We start from the raw sequence: 20,628 nt of genomic DNA on the forward strand, positions 1-20,628 counted from the left end.
AACAAAAATACACAGCGACTGAGATTTACATGTCGTCGCATAATACCACGAACCAGCCGCCGTCTTTGTTAAGGGAACTATAGCTGGGTACATCTGTTCGGCCTGTCGGTAGCATATTTCTAATGATATAGAATGAAACTCGAAATTTTGAAGCTTTCGATCATCGCTAGTAGATATAGAGGAGGGGGATGTAGTAGGAACTGCATGGCTGCTCGTGGCTGTTCGGTTAACTGTCCCTTTCTGCGCGTGCCTCGTTCATAGAGAGGACATGTGGGTATTGAATATATATCGTCTAGGAGCAGTGCCTCCCATCGCAGATCGGTTCCATTCTGGGTCATTCATTTTCCATGTTCTAGATGGGTTGCTACTGATACATATGATTGAGGCTTTAAATATACATATGGTATTGCTGATATACAATGCTTCGTTATCCCCAACAAGCCAGTTTCTCCTTCCGTGTGTAGAGGACGTCCTCATTGATCAAGGAGTTAAAAGTCTAATCGAATTAATGTCGCTTGGCGTCGGTAGAAGATCCATCGAGCTTGAAGTAACCAGGCTGAAGTAACTGAACAACACCTGTTGGATCATATCGCTCTGAGGAGGCATTCGGTCTATCGTCGTTCTCTTTCTGATAGCCAGCAATGACATCTTGAAACTCTCCCGCGTAATTCATGTATCGGAAGTGGTGATCCCATCCCTTTTCCTTCCCGTAATTTACTGTTCTTTCAATCGTCTCCTGCACAGCCTGTCGTATCCTTTGGCTATCAGCTTCACCAATCCAGCCAACTAACGATTCAAGTGAATCCGGCACCTACCCAGACCCCCTCCGCAGTGGATTGAAAGGATAGGTACAGTATAATTATATAACTAATTCCCATTCCAGTTCACTGGGCTCTTTCCAATAATTTGTTCCGCTGGTAACAAATCCAAGCTTTTGTAAAAGCCTCGCACTTCGCTGATTGTGTCGCTCTGTCTCGCCAATAAATCTCTTGACGCCCCTTTCATTGACTGCCCACTGTATAACCGCCTCGGATGCTTCTTTTGCAATCCCCCCACCCCAGAATGCCGGCGAAATACCGTATCTCAGCTCAACCATCTCCTGCCATGGTGGGAGAGGCGTGTCACCCTCTTCGCGGTCTGGGAGAGACGTCGTCGTTGCATCCCGGACCCCAGCATAGCCCACCCACTTAATCTCACGCAGGAGTTGCGAGTTCTGCCCCGCAAGACTCTGGAACTCATCTCCCTTGAGCACCAAGCAACGTGAAGTGCCTTCGGTAGTGTACTCATCGCGATCGCAGGACGCGCGCAGTCCTACAGCAAAATCACCCAGGCCCCGTCTCTTCCAAGACCGCTCAATATCACGCGTCTCGATCACTGCCCGAGTTTCATCGTCGCTCCAGTTGCGAGCCGGGAAATGGTCTCCAAAGGCCATTTGACAGAAGCTCTTGTCGGCATGTAAGCCTGCATAATGGGCGCGGTAGGTGGCCAAGGAGACGGCAATCGGGGTGGGCAAGAGCAGCAGTCTAGGTGTTAAAATGGCAAAGGGTTCAAAGGGGGTGTGAGATTGGGGAGACTCCATTGTCGACATGGTCCGTGTTGACTGATTAAATAAATGATGATGCCAGATTTGCTGTGGATTTAACGCCAACAGGCTGGATCTGACTAATTCTTAACTAACCAGAAGTGGCGGCATAACCACTCTGTATCGTCGTGGTATGGTTGATACAATATAACACCAGTACTGGAAAGTGCTGAGCATAAGGGTCGGGGATTACAATCTATTATTGTAGTATAACCTGATTTTTCTTATAGTAGGCTTAGCATCTCTTGTTCTTTAGGATTTGATACAAGGAGAGCTCGACTCAGGGAAACAGCTAACTGCATTATGACTCTGATTCTAGTAGAGACTGGCATCTTTCAGCTTCAGCATGTGTAAGACCCTCTGCGAGAACACCAAGGTATTCATGATGACAGGGCATTCGCCAATGGCGTTCAAGGATGTATGTCTAACGCGCCATCGCCGTGTATCCATCTCATGAACGTCTGCCAAGTACAAATACTGCGTCAACGGATTGGAGAGTCTCATTGTCGATAGCCGTATTGAAGTAATGACGACGAATGAAGCCATATAGGTAGGCTATTAGACAAGCAGGACCTCACCAAGAGGAAGAACGGCTAGATGGTTGCTATAGTGCATGTGTAGTGGGAAAAGCGTTTATCTATCCACACTATGCGAGTGCCGATGTCGGAACCTAGATAGCCGAATACAGCTGGATGAGAAGGTAATTTACACCATGGTGTCACCATTCAAATCCAATTGATCCCCAGGAGAGTTCGAAAATGATTGTATCGCCGCACAAATCTCCTTCATCAGGCCCCTCGCCGTCCCCGCAGACATCACGCCTTCTGAAGTGCACATCATCACGTCTAGAGAAGATTCTCTTGGGCTTGAGACAATCCACATCCCATTGGCAGGAATAAAATGCGCCCATCCCGAGAAAGTAGCCTTTGTTCCCGCTAGACGGAGACCGGCGCTGCGTTCTAGATTCTGGTGCTGAACGACGCAGGAAAAGGGGGTGTCAGCCGGCCAGTCGGTGCTCTGTCTGAAGATCTCTGAGGACCCAATGTAGTCGTAGGCCAGAGTGGAGACGCTTTGGTCTTGGACGTGCTGCAGCAGTTCGTAGGCTGTATATGACTCCTGGAGCGTTACCCACAAGGGGATAAAGTTCAGACACGCCCCGAGGACCTTGTCGATATTGGGGAGGGGCAGACTGCGTCCGTTTACAGTCTGGCCGAGAATGAGATCTGTTTGGGACGTGAGTCGAGCTAGTACGAACGCACAGGCAGCCTTGACGAGGCTGGCGGTGGTGATTCCCGCTGGTGCAGTGGGAAGTGGTATCTCTTTTGCGACGGAGACACGCCCGCCCGCTCGACCGGGCTGCGGGGCAGAGGGCCCAGTGGGGAGATTGAGACTGATGTTTGCAACTGATGATCCGTGAAGATAGTTACGCCAGAAGGCAAAGGCTTTGTCTGTGGTTCGGGATGCACGGAAATACATGTACGAAGAGAAATCCACCGCAACGCTGGTTCTCATACCGGAGTACTCGGCCGCTATATCGTCGAGCAACACGCGTATGGAAAGGCCATCATACTGCGCATGTGAAATACGAATGATAAAGACGTGCCTGGTGCTGCTGTTGGACACGAGGCTGAAGTGGAGCGGAGCCGAATTGACAATGGATGAAATCTGGCAATCGTCTTGGGAGAGATTGTCGCAGTACATCATGAGGTTTTCGTCCGTAGTAATATGTTGCAAAGGTCGATCTAGAGACTTGAGAATCACTTGTAACAGGCTTTTCCTCGTCCGAATAAACGCCGTGCGGAGGATAGCATGGTTTGCTATGACGGCCTTGCATGCAACGCGTAGCATATCTACATCGACTGGGCCTTCGATGTCATGGCATTGATATACTGGGGTCCACTGTGTGAGGAGGAAAGATTGACCATCTGTCACAGGCAAAACATCAGCGATGTTAGAAGCCTGGGACACAAGACCCAGGCGAATGGCTTCTTGAATAGCCGATTCTCGAGTCCCCACATCCACCAGGGAGAACGGTTCGGACGCATAGTCCTCGTCAACAGGCTCGGATTCTAGAGTGGCCAAGGTAGAAATCTTCGGATTCTGTAGAATGTCCGTCACGGCCAGGGCAAGTCCTTCCGCGCGAGCCCGGGCCGCCATATACATGGCATTGACAGAATCCCCACCTAGGTGGAAAAAGTTGTCGTCGATGCCAATTTCGTCCATGGGTACCCTGAGGACATCGGCCCAGATTACCTGGAGCTTTCTTTCTGCCTCCTTTCTCGGGGCGCGCTTCTTCTCCTCCATAGCCATGCGATATTCACTGCGCCTGGAGTCTGACATGGCTACAACCGCTTCTCGTAACGCTTTGCGGTCAACCTTGCCCGTCACCCCCTGGGGCAGTCTGGAAACGGGAATAATCAAAGAAGGAATCATGAATGCTGGGATGCGGTCACGGAGCTCAGCGGTTGCTGTGGCGCACCGTTTGCGAAATTCGGCAGACGAGGGTAAGAAGTAATTGTCTGGTATTTCCGCTTCATCCACAACACGATGAACGAATGCAGCCAGAGATGCGCTTGGCTGGGAGCCCGCAGACGGAATAACTTCTGCTACGACGTTGACAGCATCCTCGAATAGCTCCTGGACGTGCCACTCAACCTCGCCGAGTTCAATGCGCTGGCCCCGAAGCTTGACTTGAGTGTCTTTCCGGCCAACATAGCGCAGGGAGCCATCCAGGTTGTAGCAGAACAGATCTCCCGTTTTATATAAACGGCAAAGGGGGTCCCCAGGATCGCTGCAGCAGCCGAGGGAGCGATTGAGGTCGTCAAGCCAGGGGGGAGTCGGGATAAATGCTGCAGCAGTCTTCTCCGAATCTCCCATATACCCGAGTCCAACGTGAGGCCCATTCATCAACAGCTCACCCACCGCCCCAATTGGGACCAATTGGTCCGAGTTCTGCGGGTGTACCAGCCAAGAGCGCCCGCCCATGGCATATCCAATTGTGTTGGGGGTGGACTCTGGCTTGACATGGAAATTCTTATACGTGGACCCGGCCTCGGCTGGCCCGTAGGAATTCACCAAGTGCACTCGGTGTGCCCATTTGCGTATATCCTTAGCCTGCATAGATTCCCCACCCAGTAGTAGCACCTCCAGGGAGGGAAACTCGTCGGGATTCAAGGTGTAGGCAAAGGATGGGGTGAACAAAGTATGTGTCGGTCTTAGGGCCGCAGCAGCTTCGGCAATTCCGTTCAACCGTTGCTCATCTCGAGGTATACACACGCATCCTCCGGAAACCAAGACCCAGAGCTGCTCAACTGTTGCAACATCAAAGGCATAGGAGCAGAATTGAAGCCAGCGAGTGGACTGGTCAATCCCAATTCCCTTGATATTGGGAATCGCGGCAGCAAGAAACGTCGTGTGGTCAATTATAACGCCCTTTGGTTTGCCCGTGGAGCCAGACGTGAAGACTGTGTATAAAGGCCAGTCCGGCTGTGCCGCTGGGAGCTCCACCGTCTCATCAACTGTCCAGCGAGAATAATCGCCCGTTGACAGAACCACGTCTGGAGCCAGGTCGAGGGCGGCGCGGACCTGCGTTGGAGACGCTATGACCAATGAAGCTTGGGCTAACTGACAGTTTTCCTTTAATCGCTTGACTGGCTGAGATGGATCAAGTAACATAATGGCACCTCCACACTTTAGGACAGCAAGCATGGCCACTACTGCCCATCGTGACTTTTCAGTGTAAATGGGGACATAGCTTCGCGACTTGACTCCTCTCGCAACAAGATGCCTGGCTAGACCCGTGGATAGCTGATCCAGAGCGCCGTAGGTGAATTGGCCGTCCCAGGCATGCACGGCCGGCCGCTGGGAGAGTTCGGTGCAGGTTTGCAAGACCAGTGCGGTCACCGACGATTTGGTGTATGTCGGCAGAGGGTTCCATTGGATCAATTGTTCCAGGTCCTGGGGGCTAATAGCGCGCAGTTCGCGTACAGGCCGGCTATGGTCAGCCAGAATAAGGCACAGTGTGCCCTGCAAACTCCATAGAAGACGCTGCACCTCTTGCTGGGCGATTACTCGGGCGTCAAACTTGACCGAAACAGCCACTTGTTCAGGATCTGCTGTAAGCTGGCATGTTACCACGAGAGGGGAATTGGCAAACCCGCCGGCAACGGCTTCGGAGTCTACACGATTGACAAAAAGAGATCCTGCGGCTGATTCCCAGGGCGACTGGATGGTCAAGTGGTTTTGGAAGCTGCACGCAAGTTCCGATTCGGGACCAAAGGTTCGCATTCGCTGTAACCCAGTCTGCTCGTATGGCGTAATATGGGCGATTTGCTCTTGCTGGGCATTCAGGGCATGACTGATAATTTCCTGCGGGTGGATTTGAATACGCATCGGAACTGTGGCAATCGTTGGGCCAGCCATCTTGTCGATGCCACTGATATTGGCTGCTCGGCCCGTCAAAGTCAAGCCAAAGACAACATCGTTTGTGCCGGTATAGAAGCCCAGGACGAGGCCCCATGCTAATTGGATGGCAGTTGATATGGTGAAGCCTCTCTGGACCGCCTTTGGAATTTGCATCGGAAATTCAAGCTTATGGGTTGAGGCAGGCTTGAAGTTTGGAGACGGCAGCCGTGGGAATTGGGCCGCAGTAAGGCCGTTGAACTGCGAGCTCCAGAATGCCCTATCATCTTTGGTGTCCTGCACGTAGCGGATGAACTGATTATAAGGCGTGGCCATCATGCTGCCCCCTTGGTAGGCGGCCTCCAGTTGCTTTAGGTGTAGCTGCAGAACCCACCGGTCACAGATGCTGTGATGCATGATTAGTATTAGATACATTCTGCCGGACGCCGGGGCTTCCTCCACTATGCAGGAACGTAAGAGGGGTCTTCCAAGGCCAGTGTGAAGTCGCTCAGGTTGGTCAAGATATTCATCCTTGGATGTCGCAACGTCCCAGGCTGGAGAGCCGTCCAGGACCACCTGGAGGGTCTCGCCGCTGTTTGGCTGAACGAACCTGGTACGAAGAAGTTCGTGTTTCGCAACCACTGTCTCCCATGCCGTTTTGAGCCGTTGAATATCGATACCCGGCCGGATTTCATAGATGCTTTGGCTTATGTATGAGCCTGGGTTCTGCAGGGATAGCGCAAATAGGCCCTCTTGGAGGGCACTGCACGGATAGATGTCTTCGATCTGGCCGACAGGCACTCCACATTGCTTTGCAGCCGATTGGAGTATACTCCCTTTTGCTGATGTATCTACCAGCGCGAATGCATCCACTGTCTGATTGATAGCCGGCTCTGTCTGGGATGAGACAGTGGCCATTTCCCGGATGACCGGGTGTTGGAGGATATCGTTCACCGTCAGCCTGATACCTTTCTCTCGTGCCAGTCCCACCAATTTCAGGGCCTTTATCGAGTCGCCGCCCAGGTGGAAGAAATTTAGATTGACTCCCAGATCATGAGAAGGATGTTGAAGTATTTCGCCCACCAGGGTCATAAGTTGGGCCTCGACCTCGGATGATGGTGACACGAGATCCTCATTTGTTCTGATGAGATTGAGAAATTCCGACTGTGGCAGAGTATTCATTTCTCTTCGGATGCTCAATCGATCAATCTTCCCCGAGACAGTACGAGGAAAGCGACGGACCAGAATAAAAACGTTCGGCACCATATATCTGGGTATCAGTGACCGTATAGTTTCTGCTGCACGAGAGCCCTGGGCTTGGAATTCCACATTGCTTGGAGCGAACCACGGTGCGTCTTCTTTGCAAACTGTCTTGAAAGGCTGGTGGATGAAGGCCGCCAGTACTTGCTGATCCCCATTACCACGGGGTGTGATAGCCTCCACAACAACCTTCAGAGACTCGGGATAGCAGTTCTTCACGTGGAACTCAACTTCGCCCAGCTCCACTCGCTGTCCACGGATCTTCAGCTGGGTATCCTTTCGTCCCATGTACATTAAGCTGCCATCCGGAAGGAACCGCATCAAATCACCTGTTCGATACATGCGGCCTTTATCAGATTGACCCAGGGCAGTCCGCCACGGCGGCCTGGCGAGGAAGACGGCATCTGTTTTCTGGTGATCGTTAAGATACCCCTGGACGAGAGAGGGCCCTTCAATAAGTAGTTCCCCAACAGAGCCGATGGGTGCAAGCCGTGTGTGGTCCGTGGGATCTACGAGCCACATCTGACCATTTATGGGTCTACCTATACTTCCTGTGTTGCTGAAAGGCGTAATCCTCTCGGAGGTGCAGAATATCCCTATCCATTCAGTAAGCCCATAACATTGATACAGGGATACCTTCTCGGCCCATGTGAGGACGTGACCCTTCTGCAAAGGCTCTCCTCCCGTCATGACCATTCGAAGGCTGGGCACAGCCTCTGGCTGAATGGATCCGAGAACTGTTGGCGTCGTCAGGATGTGGCTCACTGCCATATCATTGATGGCATTCACCAAGCTGCTAATACTTGAACGGTCCTCGTCCGAGGGGATGCACACCGTACCACCGCCACTCAGAGTACAGTATGTCTCCATAATGGACATCCCGAAGGTATAAGACGCGAGCTGGAGGAATCGTGCATGCTCACTGAGATGCAAGGCGGGAGTCTGACTGGCAATACTGGCAAAGGCACCGTGGCTCACGACACACCCCTTGGGCTTGCCAGTACTTCCTGAGGTAAAGAGACAGTATGCCGCCGAGCTGACGTCCGGTAAATATGGGGAGAATGTGCCTGGCAGGGGGACATCCAGAATTGACGCCGCGGTAATAACAAGAGGCTTACTCACACTCCTTAGAAGATCGGCATAACAAGACGACGTCAGTACCAGCTTGGCTCCCACGGCCTTGACGATTTGCTCCAGCCGAGGGAGTGGCTGTGACGGTTCTAGGGGAACAACAGCAGCTCCTGTCTTGTGGACGCCGATAACAGCAATAACAGCCCAAATCGATTTCTCGAAACACACAGGAATGAACATATTTGGTCCAATTCCGGCGTTCTTTAGATAGTGTGCAGCCCGTGACGAAACCCTGTCCAGTTCTGCGAAGGTCATATGCCCATCCCAGGCACAAATTGCAGTTTTATCAGGCACACTTAGGGCTAATTCCTGCAGTCTATGCCACCAGGGAAGGGGTTCTTGTTCGTGGTGTCCATCGCCGCTCCAGACGTTCATCTGCTGGATATTGACATCACTGACTAGGCATAGTGCACTCAGTGGGTCATCAAGCTGGTGGCGTGCAAGTATTAAGCCTTGGTGGATGGCACTAGCCAGGTGTTTGGCCATAGAATGGCCGAGAAGGGTTTCCTTATACTCCAAAGAGATTCGGAGTTGATCATCCCCACGCCGTAAATGTAGGAAAATTCCACAGCTCTGCCACAGTTAAAATACATATCAAGTTTAGCATAGGGGTATGGACTATTACCGCAGGTGTTTCTTCGCTTGCGCTCACCGTGGATAGGGGAATGGCATCCAAAGACATACATTTTTCCAGCGCAACCCCAACGTTTGAGTTGGCTAGTCCCGGCTCCTTCACATGAGCCAGAGACCAGTTCTTCATATGGCACAATTCCCGAATGGTTGTTTCACTCGATAGAGGAATCACCAATAATTGTTGCGTGTCGGTGGTGGCGACTGCGTTTCCACGAACCCAGAGATGCACACACTCGGTCTCGGTGAAGCAGCGCAGTACGGCCGCCCACACTGCTACCGCATACACCCATGGCTGAATGTTTGTAATCTCTACAAGGTCACAGAGATCCACGGCTTCGATCTCTAATTTTTCTGTTCCCTCACAGGTTGATGTACCGACAGAACGATCGGAAAGCTGAGGAAACAAACAGGCCGTCGCCCCCATTGCCACTTTGGGGGCCTCCTGGTGTGCGTTCAAACCCATTGAGACAATGTCTACAAAGGACTGAGGGCAGACACTGGAAAAAGGATCGGGGTCTCTTCGTGTGGTCGATGGGCGTTATTTTTATGAGCGCTCTGCGACGTGCAAACAAATGGATATTGATAGCAGGCAAGCGTCTTCGGAAAATGACACACCTTTCCAAGACTAGGGTTACGTGGCTTTCTTCCAAGCTGTCCCCAACTCCTTGCATAAGTGACGGGTCCGTTTGTCAGCGGTGAAGGAGAATGCAATAGTTCTGCAGGACATATCCTACCAGTCACCGAACCTATCTTCTCAGCTCACCATCTGTATCTCCTTGCATCATCCCGGTGATTGCGCGTTCACCTGGAAACGCCATTTAGTATCGACATGAGACGCCCTGGCACTTTCTGGTTGAAATTCTAGCAAGCTACCTTTACAGCATAGAAAGATGACTGTTATAGACTTATTGGAACCTTGTGTTTTCCCATCACTTAACAGCACCGCCGCTGGGCCAGAGATATGGGGCAGTTTGGAGACACCAACGCCCTTCACCCTCAGGATACTCGAGCACTGCCGGGAAGTGGGATCGGAGCCTTCTATATTTCTATCAGCTATCTGGTCTGTTCTGCTGTCTGTTTACGTCGACACCAAAGTGGCAAAGATATGGTGGTCTGGGGGTCCAGGCAAACACCACACCGAGTCAGCTGGAAAGCAATGCATGGGATCGGGGTTGAGGTCCATCTCCCTGGCAGATAAAAGGACTTTCAAAGACCTTCTCCAGCGTCAGTTCTGGTCGAAGCAGCCTGCGTCCGATAATGACGATGTATCCAACACCGGGATCCTCATACTTGAAGCATCGGATCACACCCTCAATTGGGGCAGGGAGGTTGACCAGTTGAAAGTAAGTAAACCGTTGGGAACCTATCATCTACTATTCTCAGGCCCGGAGCTAATGATTTATTTGTACAGAACTGTGAAGTCCTTTTGAAGTTGCAGGCATGTTCCGGACAGAGCAGCCTCAGTTTATCCTATCGAACAAGCATATTGTCCGACTTCCACGCAGCCAGTCTGCTAGACACGGTCCAGCAAATCGCCAGCGCCGCAATTGAAAACCCAGAGCAGCCTTTAGCCGAATTGAGATTCATCGGCCAGCAAGACCTCACCAAAATAACGACCTGGAATGCCCATGAGATACGCGAGGCCGACTGTCCCATGCACGAGATCATCCATAGACGTGCGGTAGACCATCCACAGGCAATGGCCGTAGAAGCCTGGGATGGAAGGTTAACATATGCTGAGCTGGACCAGATGACATCTCACCTGGCTGCTCATCTAATGAAAGCCGGGGTCGGTCCTGGTACATTTGTGCCACTCTGCTTTGAAAAGTCGTTTTGGGCAGTCCTAGCGGCACTGGCGGTGAATAAGTCCGGCGCAGCATTCGTTCCTCTAGATCCGGAAATCCCTACTGAGCGTGCTGAAGCGATTATCAAGCAGACGGGTGCCAGGTTCATTCTAGCTTCCGATTTGCAAGCTGCTTCGCGGAGGAAAACTGGATATGTGGTCCTTGTTCCGTCAGAGTTGATGTCAAGACCAGGTATTGATGGTGCATTACTTCCAGATATTGCAAATCAACTAAACCTACCGGCATATTGTCTTTTCACATCCGGAAGCACAGGGACACCGAAGGGCTGCGTGGTCAGCCATGCATCGTTTGCCAGCGTTGTATACCATGGCCCACAATTGCAGATCCGCCCTGCTACTCGTGTTTTGCAATTCGCTTCTTTCAGCTTTGGTATCTCGCTGATCGAAGTCTACTGTACCTTGAGCTGTGGCGGAACTACCTGTATCCCTTCGGATACGCAGCGCTTGAACTCTCTAGCACAGGCAATCACCTCAATGAACGTTGAATGGGCAATAATGACACCTACCGCTCTCGATTCCCTCTCGCCCAGCGAGGTTCCAACCTTGGGAACCGTAATAGTTGGCGGCGAGCCAATACAGGCGGTTCAGGCTAACCTGTGGGCACCAGAAGTCCTCCTTTTCCAGGCATACGGCCTTACAGAGTGGGCTGGGATCCTTAGTGTATCCAACCCAATCCGACCATGCAACCCAGCGCCCAATGTTGGGTTCCCCGTGAATGGGAAAGCATGGCTTGTGGATCCAAATGACCGGACCAGACTTCAGCCCGTCGGAGCTGTTGCAGAACTCATGATTGAAGGCCCGACTCTGGCACAGGGTTACCTAAACAACCCAAAGAGCACCGCTGCCTCGTTTGTATTACCGCCATATGGCATGCAGGCTATTGGCGAGGTCAGCACTTCTCACAACAGACGGCTGTATGCCACTGGAGACCTAGTGCGGTACAATATAGACGGTAGCATTAGGCACATGGGCCGTAAGGATGGTCAGATCAAAATCCGCGGGCAGCGTATAGAGGTTACAGAAGTCGAGTTTGCTTTACGTCGGGTGCTCCCTCGTGCGAAACAGGCAATGGTTGCTAGGGTCCGGACTGCATCCAACGGCCTACTGTCTCTCGCAGCCTTCATATTGGAAGGCCAGGGAGATGAGGCCCCAAATATAACCGCGGGATCATCGGTTCTGGCAGATCCTAGTTCCGATTTCCTACAGCGGATCAGAGCTGCCAAGGAGAAGCTTGTGGATATTCTGCCGTCATATATGATACCTGCAATTTTCTTGCCTCTTCGTCACTCGCCGCGAACTGCCACTGGGAAGACAGACCGTCGCCGCTTGCAGAAAGAGGGAGATTCACTTTCCGTGGACCAGTGGAAGCAATACACAACGGAGCACACAGGAAATAACGAAGACCGGCCCCTATCTCGTACAGAGCAACGGATTTCACGGATATGGAGCAAGTTGTTTCGCTTGGATGCCGGTCAGATAAAGGCTAGCGACGACTTCCTTGCACTGGGTGGTGACTCGAGCGGTGCCATGAGACTTGTGGCAATGGCACGGGGCGAAGGTCTTATATTGACAATTGCCGACGTGTTGTCCTCTCCACGACTGGAGGATCTGGCGCAGAAAGCAACCATTTCTTCCGATCACTCAATTCCAAATGGTATATCCGATTCAGCAAACAGCCATCACGCGACTGGACAGTCTCTAGTGGAGGATTCCGTCCGACGAGTGTGCATTTCAAACGTCTGCAAACAGGGCACAGCACTCGCTGAACCTGTTGCCGACGTGCTTCCAGCGACAGCAACCCAACAGTTCTGGGCCAAGTACAGTGGCTTGGATTGCTTTACCTTCATGTTGGAAGGTGAAGTGGATCTTGATGCAATGCAAAATGCGTGTGACGCGGTGGTGGAAAGACATAGCATACTCCGCACTGTTCTCACTCGGACCAAGTATGGCATGTTTCAGGTAGTTCTAGAGAAGGCCGATATCCGCCTTCGCCATATAACTACTAACGACGCCATTTTGGATGTTTGCAACAGCATATGTGGCGACTCCGTCGTGGGTCACGCTTGTCAGTTGGACCAACTTCCAACCCAATTTATTCTGGTATCAGGGAGCAGGACGCGGCATGCGCTGATATTTCGCTTGTCGCAAACCCAGATAAACGCTTTCAGCCTTCCAATATTGTTCACCGACTTTGCAAGTGCCTATGACGGCCGTTCGCTACCCCCTGGACGCCATTTTGCCGACTATACACGTCACATCTTGCAACAGGACCAGACTTCCGGCTATGAATTCTGGCGAAAGTACTTGCAAGGCGCAACGTTGACGCCATTCGGCCCATTTACAGCGAGCGATTCGGGAACTGCAGCCAAGAAACTCTCGATCACCCTCAAGCTCCCATATGTACCAGAGGGTCCTGCCGGGGTCACAAGAGCCACCTTGATCAAGGCATGTTGGGCCCTGGTCCAGGCCCAGGTATCCAAGCAAACCGATATTGTCTTTGGACAGGCCGTCGGCGGTCGAAATATCTTGCCCCCCGAGCTTCAAAACATCGTCGGTGCGTGCCAAAATTACATCCCCATCCGTGTCCACCTGCAGGCCACGTGGACTCTCGATGAGTACCTTCACCACGTCCAGGAGCAATCCTTCAAAACAGTAAACTATGACGCCATGGAGATATCGAAGATTATCCAGAATAGCACCTCGTGGGACCCCGGCGCTTTCTTTCCATGTTACCATTCGCATATCAACAAGACTACCCGGCGCGAACTCCCATTCCAGAGGATCCTCAACACTTCACATCGGCGTTTCGCGAAACATGCCACACCCCCGACGACTGTGATTGTCTCAGGCCAGGATTCTAATCATACCGACCTTGGGGTGATAACTTCATCTCACACCATGAATGAAGAGCAGGCATCTTCTTTGTTGGAGCGGCTGGCCGATATGTTGCAGACATTTCAAAAGTGCCCTGAGATGCGCTTGGCCGGGCTTTTGGCCACGAAGAGCGATGGCTGGATTTGATAGAACTGAGTCGACTGTTATATAGGAACACACAAAGCAGACTAAGAATATGACGATCAATGATAGGGGATTTACGGGATTTCTCGAGGACATTAGACTACCTATGGGAGTGGGATGGGAGGCTGAAGCCGAACGTATTATTTCACCTGGCATAAATATACCCAGAGAAAGCCCTTGATCTTATCATTTTCGTTTCCATTGCTCCGTACTTTCAAGTGCTTTTCCGTGTATGTTGAGCCGTGATTGTATATTTTGGTAAATCACTCAAGGTGGTATGGCAACGTGTATACCGAAACGATCAATGTGTCTTTCGCTGGCAGATGGAGAATATTACACCATCTCAGCCAGTTCAGCACAACCCAGCATTCCACAGTGCAACATTCTCAGTCCCTTACCGGCAAGGAGACGCTCAGCCCGCCCCCCTCCCTTCTGCCCAACCTTTTCCCCAGGGCTCCCATAATCCCATCCTCTTCTCAAGCATCCATACGGTGATACGCGGCCATTCAAGCTAATATTTGAATAAGGACCGAAAACTAAAGGATTCACCACTATGACTGTCTCTGGAACGGAAAGCGATGCTGAAACCGTCGCATTGCGTCTGCTGCAGAATGTCCGCAAATCCAACTTGAGTTCACAGACCGGGGAGAGGGCTCCCAATGATATATCATCAATCTTGACCGATCTGAGGGAGTTAGAGGCCCTTGTAACCATTCCACAGATGTGGAACTACCAGGTTGCGACAGCATATCAGCGCAGCACGGGGCTATGCCTGCTGATGGACTGGAATATTCCCGAACATCTGTCCCGGGCAGGGGGAACCATGTCTTTGGACAAGCTGAGCAGCGTGACGGGCATTTCAAAGAATCTTCTGAGTAGGGATTGTATTGCATTCTCCAGGTCCTGCGCCTGAGCTGACTCCCACACAGGAGGGATAATGAGGGAAGCGGTATTATGGCACATTGTCGATGAACCGGCGCGAGAAGAATACCAACTCAATATCCGCTCCGAGCATTTGCTCAACAAGGGTCATGCTGCCCGTGTGCACCATCAGTATTTGAAAACAAAGATGCGCAGACATTGGAGCTATCACTGACGAGGGCCTAGTTGTGATGTTGGCTTCCGATCCAACGCATTTCTACCGGAGTATCTTTCGAAAGCCAACGGGCAGCAAGACGGTCCAGGTCCAGTCGCTTTTCAAATGGCCTTTCAGAGTATGTGCTAATGATATCTACTGTTGGATAAACCCATTCTTGAGCTGACCGCTGCAGCCGAGAGGCCATTTTATGAATCTCTGGCATGCGACAAGATCCGGGGTCCGCGATTCAACAGCTATCTCGAGGCAGCATCATTCGTTGATCAAAACCCCATCGAGCGATTCTTTCCATTCGAACAGTTGAAATCAGGGGCATTGGTGGTCGACGTTGGTGGTGGCAAGGGCCAGGTGTCCATGCGAGTTGCTCGCCAGTACCCGAATTTGTCGTTTATCGTCCAGGACCATGTTGTGAAAAGACCAGAAACGGCTGCAGCGGACGACCAAGAGGCTATATCACGAATTCAGTGGCAGCAGCATGACTTTTTCAACGAGCAGCCCGTGAAAGGGGCAGACGTCTATCTGATGAAAGCGGTCATTATGGATCAATCGATACCGTAAGCATCACGCACTTTGGAGAATCCCGGCCATAATCAAACTGACAGTAACAGTAACTCCCGGAGGTTGATCCAGAATATTGCAGATGCCATGGAACCGAACAAGTCAGTCCTTCTGATTGACGACGCCCTGGATCCAGGCTCCGACGGACAGCTTTCTGCCGCGGGGAATTTCATGAACACCCAGATGTTGACCTGCTTTGGCGCTCGCTGGAAGCTTATGGAGGAATGGGAGAGCATTATATACGGGGCTTGTAGTCGACTTGAGATTGTTGACCGTCGAACAGTGTCAAACGAGGCCGGCTGCAGGGCATTTTTCCGGCTCAACAAACGCAGCTAGTGTTCTATTATATCTTTCTGCTCGGTGTCTGTGAGTCGGCCGGTGATATACAGCAAGGTGAAATGAGATAGTCTAGGAGAATAAGCAGTACGAACAATCTCACTTGGATCATGTTATAATCGGGGGCACGAGATACTCTCCGTGGCTATATTGGCTCGCTTAGTACGTGGTATGATTGTATAATTACGAAAACCCACAAAAGGCCTAGCATAAAGTCATGTATAGGTATTAGCATGATACTAAACCTATCATCCGGTCATGTGTCTAAAGACTGGAAAGCTGGCGATATTATCAGAACTTGGGATGTAGAGTTACTATGAAGAAAGGAATGTTCCAAGGGCTACTTCTGATATACAGGCCTGACTATTAAACATCATGTAACTGACAGTTCATTCCAGTGAATTCATTGCCTCTACAGGTAGTCTTATATCAGGAATCTGCCAATATACATCCTTCGCTCTCCAGATAGTAAGTCATGCCGGAATTTCGAAGATTATTTGGGTGATGCTTCTAATTTACAGTGCCATCAGCGCTGAAAATCAAACTCCAATAGTGCACCAGGCAGCAAAAGTGGATATAACAGAAGGGTTTCAGAAATACCTCCAGGCGGGTTGCAGGGTCTCTACCTCATAGGTCCCGCTGCTTCATTTAACAGCTACTTGGGGCTGAGGTCGAGACTGGGCTCGCGGAGGAGCTTGTTACGCACCACCGCCGGTAACGCCATCGAGAGGGTTCGAACCGAGAACTGGGTTGAGGCCCGGGGAGTCGGTGTCTGGTTGAGCGTTCACAGTACCAGTGAAAAAAGCCAGAGCACAGGCTTGAATGATGAATTTGAGCTGCATACTGGGTTTCACGGATGGATGTGCAAAGATCAATGTACAGGTAAGACAGAGTTTGTTGATACCAAATCGGAGTGGTGTGAGGAAAATAGAGAAGCTGGTTATTCTGTTTGGCTTGAGGGGGCAACAGGGGGGTATATATCTTCCCACAACCCCAGTTACAATCAGTTGACCTCTCAGCAGGCAACTCAGATTTTCCCCCTTGATTTTGAGTTCGATGATATTCACGGCCTGTGAAACGAATGTAAACTATTCAAATCAAGTCTGACTCGTAGCGTAGGGATCTGCACAGGGTTACACAGATTATCAACAACTCTCCCCCACCAAAGGGCGCTAAGAGCATTAATAGATAAAAACAAGCAACTAGATTCCCTGTATAGAACCGCGTGATCTGATACGGCAGATCAGATGGCTCATATCAAGAACTCCAATACCCATGCCACACATGTGTCTATACCATTTCGAGCATGGGTCTCGCTTTTCCCGTGCTTTCAACCGAATCGTGAATGGCCTGTACGACCGATTCCCGGCTTGATCCCGTTGCTGACGAACAATTATGGATGTTGATTCTTGGATATGTACCCAAGACCGGATCCGTCTGACAGAGGCACATCAAACGCCGGAATGCAGCTCTAAGAGTACCATCTGGTACAGTTAACGCGAGCCCCCACCATACACTTTGCCAGCTACGCCTCTGGAGCCGGGGATTCTCAAGAGACATGTCTCTTTCGGGACGCTTGGGCCAGATGCCATTGGAATCTGTTACATCCAATCCAGCAGGGATGGCTCAAGAATTTGAAAATGGCAGCTGAAGGAATTATGGTGGATGCTGGCAGACAATGGCATATTCCAGCTTCGAAAGTCCAGCCTTTGCCTTCCGAGTGATTCGCTTGAAACGCTCTTTGGAAATTCGAAATTGAATCAATGCCAGCAACGCTATATACAGGAAAAGTTGCATTACCCTGGACAGCCATGCACCGGCGGGTATAAAGTGGAAGTAGAAAGTGATGTAAAATACAGAATCATGCCAGGGCGCTTTTCTTTGCCGATGCCGTAAATAATGATATAATTAGCCCGACCTGCCCATTAATACCGAGTCGGACTCGCAGGCAACTCGTGAGGTGTCGTGTTGGGAGGTAGCTCATGGGCCATTGTTGTCGGAGGCAGCTCATGAGCCATTGCATTGGGATTACCCTGTAGCTCTGCCCTGATAGCGTTATCGCCAAGCTCCGACCCATATAATCCGTTCTTTTCTTTCGATGTCGTGCTAAAATCCGAACTCATGAGAGGAGCGGTTTCCGCCTGTTGTCGCCGTCGACGCAACAAGAACCAAACCAGTGCAATGATGAGTGCCAGGCCAGCACACCCGCCGACGACGCCGCCCGCAATGGCGCCCGTGTTTGTAGAGGATTCGGATGCTGCGTAGGATCCTGATTGGGGTCGTGCTTCGGTTCCTGAATTTCTGGCGCCGGGCGAGCCTGGTACCGAGGTTGCGGTCGCATTGCCTACCCAGGGACATCGCAGTCAGCTCTTCATTCTCGTAGCCGAAGAGCAGGGTATATCTTTGCGTTCGATCTCACCTCTCGCGACGGGAACCAAGGCTTCATCGTCTTTGCCGGCCGGAAGCCCGTCAGCGCAGCCAATGCCCGTAGTACTCGACCCATTGTACTCCAGGCCCCCGGCGAGGAAGCCCCGCGTCGTGTTCAAACAGCAGAAGTAACTGTCCTCGGACTGGTACAGGTCCCAGGTCTTGTTGTTTGCGCAGTGCAGGTCTTCCTTGAGAAAGTCCACGCACCCTGACTCAGTCGGACAGCAGGTGTTATTGTCTCCGCAGTATGTGCCCCCGGGGCAGCAGTTATACCAGTCACCCCAGGGATTACCACACGTTTCCTGGTTTGCAGAGCACGACCCGTTTTTCCTAAGTGCATAGCCAGCAGGCGGGCCGTAGCTGCTGTCACCCATGGTTTCTAAGAGGCGCGAGGCGCTGGTCGTGGCATATAGGTCTGGCGGTCGTCAGGTGTCGGTGTGGTGAAGAAAGATGCGGAAAAAGAGGCTGGACAGCTGGACAGGTACACAAGGCAGAGACAGCGGCCAAAGGGGGCTGAGCACCACCCGAGGGATCGACTGCTGTTGCATGAAACAAATACGAGGTCAGCCCCGTCAACGACTCAAATCATCCCATCAAGATGACGGTGGAGAGCCAGCTGCGACGGGCAAGGCTGAGTGGCTGTAAAGAGCCCCCTCTCGCATTGGCATTAACCCAATGACAATCCACAGCTCGCATGAATTGAGGCGCATCCACAGGGACTTCGGTTGGGCAGCGCCGACAAGGTCGTTGTTTGGCTGTTTGCCGCACAGCCCCAGGGGCCAGGTGGATATCACCACGAAGGGGCTGAGAGTCTTGGTAAGAAAGATCTAACTTACTTTCCCTATTTCCTACAACATGTCAGGAGATCGCCTTTGCTGTCTCTTTCCAGCTAAAATTAACGTGACATTCGAGTAGGTCGTAATCGACACGCAAGGCTTTTATTTATATTCATCAACTCGCTCGCCTGCCCAGTCCATACTCTACATGTCTAGATGCAGTAGATATAGACCACCGCTAACAGAATCCCACGTTGGCTGGTCTTTCGTTGATAAGCGCCTCTGCTGTCGCATAGTCATGTCCGAATATCAGGCGAGCTGAGAACAACCTCTGCAGTCGGCGGATGAACTTCCCACTGTCCTTCCATTTCCGATAGTCTCTCAAAAGCCAGCCATGGGCGTGATCTAGCTCATAGTTTTCTCGGACATGGTACTGGTCGGTAGTCCAGATAAATGTCCCGTCCTGAGAAAGGTTAACCTGCATAATACAGAGTCCCGGTGTATGTCCTGGACAGTGATAGAGGGTAATCCCGGTGCACAGATCCAGCTGTGTATCGTTGAACGTTTGCCAGTTCAAAGTGTTATCCAACTTGAGATAGTCAGATCTGTTCGAGTAAGCCTGGGCTACCTTGTTCTCGTGTGAACTACATACAGGTACAGTCCACCATCCGAGTTGGTTCCAGCAGCCCAGCAAGCGTGCTTGAATTCTTCCTCATGTACGTATATCGGCACTCCGGTGTTCTGAAAGTGCTCCAGCCCGCCGGCATGGTCTAGATGCAAATGGCCCATAACAACCGCCCTCACATCTTTGATATCGTACCCGGCGGCCTTAATGGCAGTTGGTAGGTGATGGCATTCTTCGTATCGAGTCCGCGGGAATAGGTCCACTGCGTCTGCGCTCCATTGCTAATAGATCCGTTGTTAGTGAACTGTATGGCAAAAGGTGTGCCAAGCGCGTCTACCCTCTGTACGTCCTCAGCACTTCCCGTCTCAAATAGTATCAACCCCAACTCCGGATGGTTTATAAGTCCGGCAATCAGCATCAAGTCTGTCCGCTTGTGTGTGGGATTTGGATTGCTCGTCGAACTTCCATTCGCTCCGAGGAGAATCCTGTAGTGAGTTAACAGTGATATGGTACAAAAGAGTGGTACTCATACCATGCATCGTCCACGTTCAATGTGCCCAGGTTGAGGATATGCATTCTAGTCCCTGGCGGACAGGTGTATATAGGGAAACATGGTGCTGCCTGACGCTGGAGTGGTGCAGCCATGGTTGGAATGGCATTATTATTAGGGAGCAGATACAAAGCACCGCCAGTCGATATTTATCGGTCTCGATTTCACATTCACCAGTATTTTCTACAAAAGCAAGTTCCACGTCATCGGCCGATGTACCGGAATTACTCCAACATAAGCACCGAGGCTGGACAAGTCTACTTGATGTCCAGCCGAATCGCCCTGACACGGAGGGCATGATTCATGCCACAGTGGGTCTATCACCAAGCTCTCTCCACGCAGGCCTGCTCCACCGCTGGATGATCAGTTAA

General features: G+C 51.4%; 6 protein-coding genes across 6 annotated transcripts; 2 read left to right on the forward strand and 4 right to left on the reverse strand.

Moving 5' to 3' along the window:
* Positions 1–696: 696 nt before the first annotated feature.
* ASPVEDRAFT_47427 (GNAT family N-acetyltransferase) lies at positions 697–1,596 on the reverse strand. The gene is made up of 2 exons (XM_040813781.1): positions 816–1,596; positions 697–755 (listed from the first exon to the last, which is right to left on the reverse strand). The coding sequence occupies exon 1, from the start codon at positions 1,577–1,579 to the stop codon at positions 860–862; it is 720 nt and encodes a 239-aa protein (XP_040674018.1). The 5' UTR covers positions 1,580–1,596; the 3' UTR covers positions 697–755; positions 816–859.
* A 691-nt stretch (positions 1,597–2,287) lies between these two features.
* ASPVEDRAFT_89486 (uncharacterized protein) lies at positions 2,288–9,470 on the reverse strand (the record flags this gene model as incomplete). Its single annotated transcript, XM_040818626.1, has 2 exons — positions 2,288–8,947; positions 9,000–9,470. 2 exons carry the CDS (start codon positions 9,468–9,470, stop codon positions 2,288–2,290), a joined length of 7,131 nt encoding a protein of 2,376 aa, XP_040674019.1.
* Positions 9,471–9,779: 309 nt separating this feature from the next.
* Positions 9,780–14,129, forward strand: ASPVEDRAFT_203682 (uncharacterized protein). Its single transcript, XM_040809409.1, has 2 exons — positions 9,780–10,350; positions 10,419–14,129. Exons 1-2 carry the CDS (start codon positions 9,898–9,900, stop codon positions 13,890–13,892), a joined length of 3,927 nt encoding a protein of 1,308 aa, XP_040674020.1. The 5' UTR covers positions 9,780–9,897; the 3' UTR covers positions 13,893–14,129.
* A 226-nt stretch (positions 14,130–14,355) lies between these two features.
* On the forward strand, positions 14,356–16,305 carry ASPVEDRAFT_47431 (uncharacterized protein). Its single transcript, XM_040813782.1, has 5 exons — positions 14,356–14,764; positions 14,819–14,942; positions 14,997–15,103; positions 15,161–15,539; positions 15,594–16,305. Exons 1-5 carry the CDS (start codon positions 14,443–14,445, stop codon positions 15,877–15,879), a joined length of 1,218 nt encoding a protein of 405 aa, XP_040674021.1. The 5' UTR covers positions 14,356–14,442; the 3' UTR covers positions 15,880–16,305.
* A 1,499-nt stretch (positions 16,306–17,804) lies between these two features.
* ASPVEDRAFT_143776 (uncharacterized protein) lies at positions 17,805–18,680 on the reverse strand (the record flags this gene model as incomplete). Its single annotated transcript, XM_040807945.1, has 2 exons — positions 17,805–18,223; positions 18,299–18,680. The coding sequence occupies 2 exons, from the start codon at positions 18,678–18,680 to the stop codon at positions 17,805–17,807; spliced, it is 801 nt and encodes a 266-aa protein (XP_040674022.1).
* Positions 18,681–19,320: 640 nt separating this feature from the next.
* ASPVEDRAFT_144239 (N-acyl homoserine lactonase family protein) lies at positions 19,321–20,352 on the reverse strand (the record flags this gene model as incomplete). Its single annotated transcript, XM_040807972.1, has 4 exons — positions 19,321–19,687; positions 19,735–19,988; positions 20,045–20,192; positions 20,240–20,352. The coding sequence occupies 4 exons, from the start codon at positions 20,350–20,352 to the stop codon at positions 19,321–19,323; spliced, it is 882 nt and encodes a 293-aa protein (XP_040674023.1).
* Positions 20,353–20,628: the final 276 nt, after the last annotated feature.

Source organism: Aspergillus versicolor (genome assembly GCF_001890125.1).
Source record: "Aspergillus versicolor CBS 583.65 unplaced genomic scaffold ASPVEscaffold_15, whole genome shotgun sequence".
Lineage (NCBI taxonomy): Eukaryota > Fungi > Ascomycota > Eurotiomycetes > Eurotiales > Aspergillaceae > Aspergillus > Aspergillus versicolor.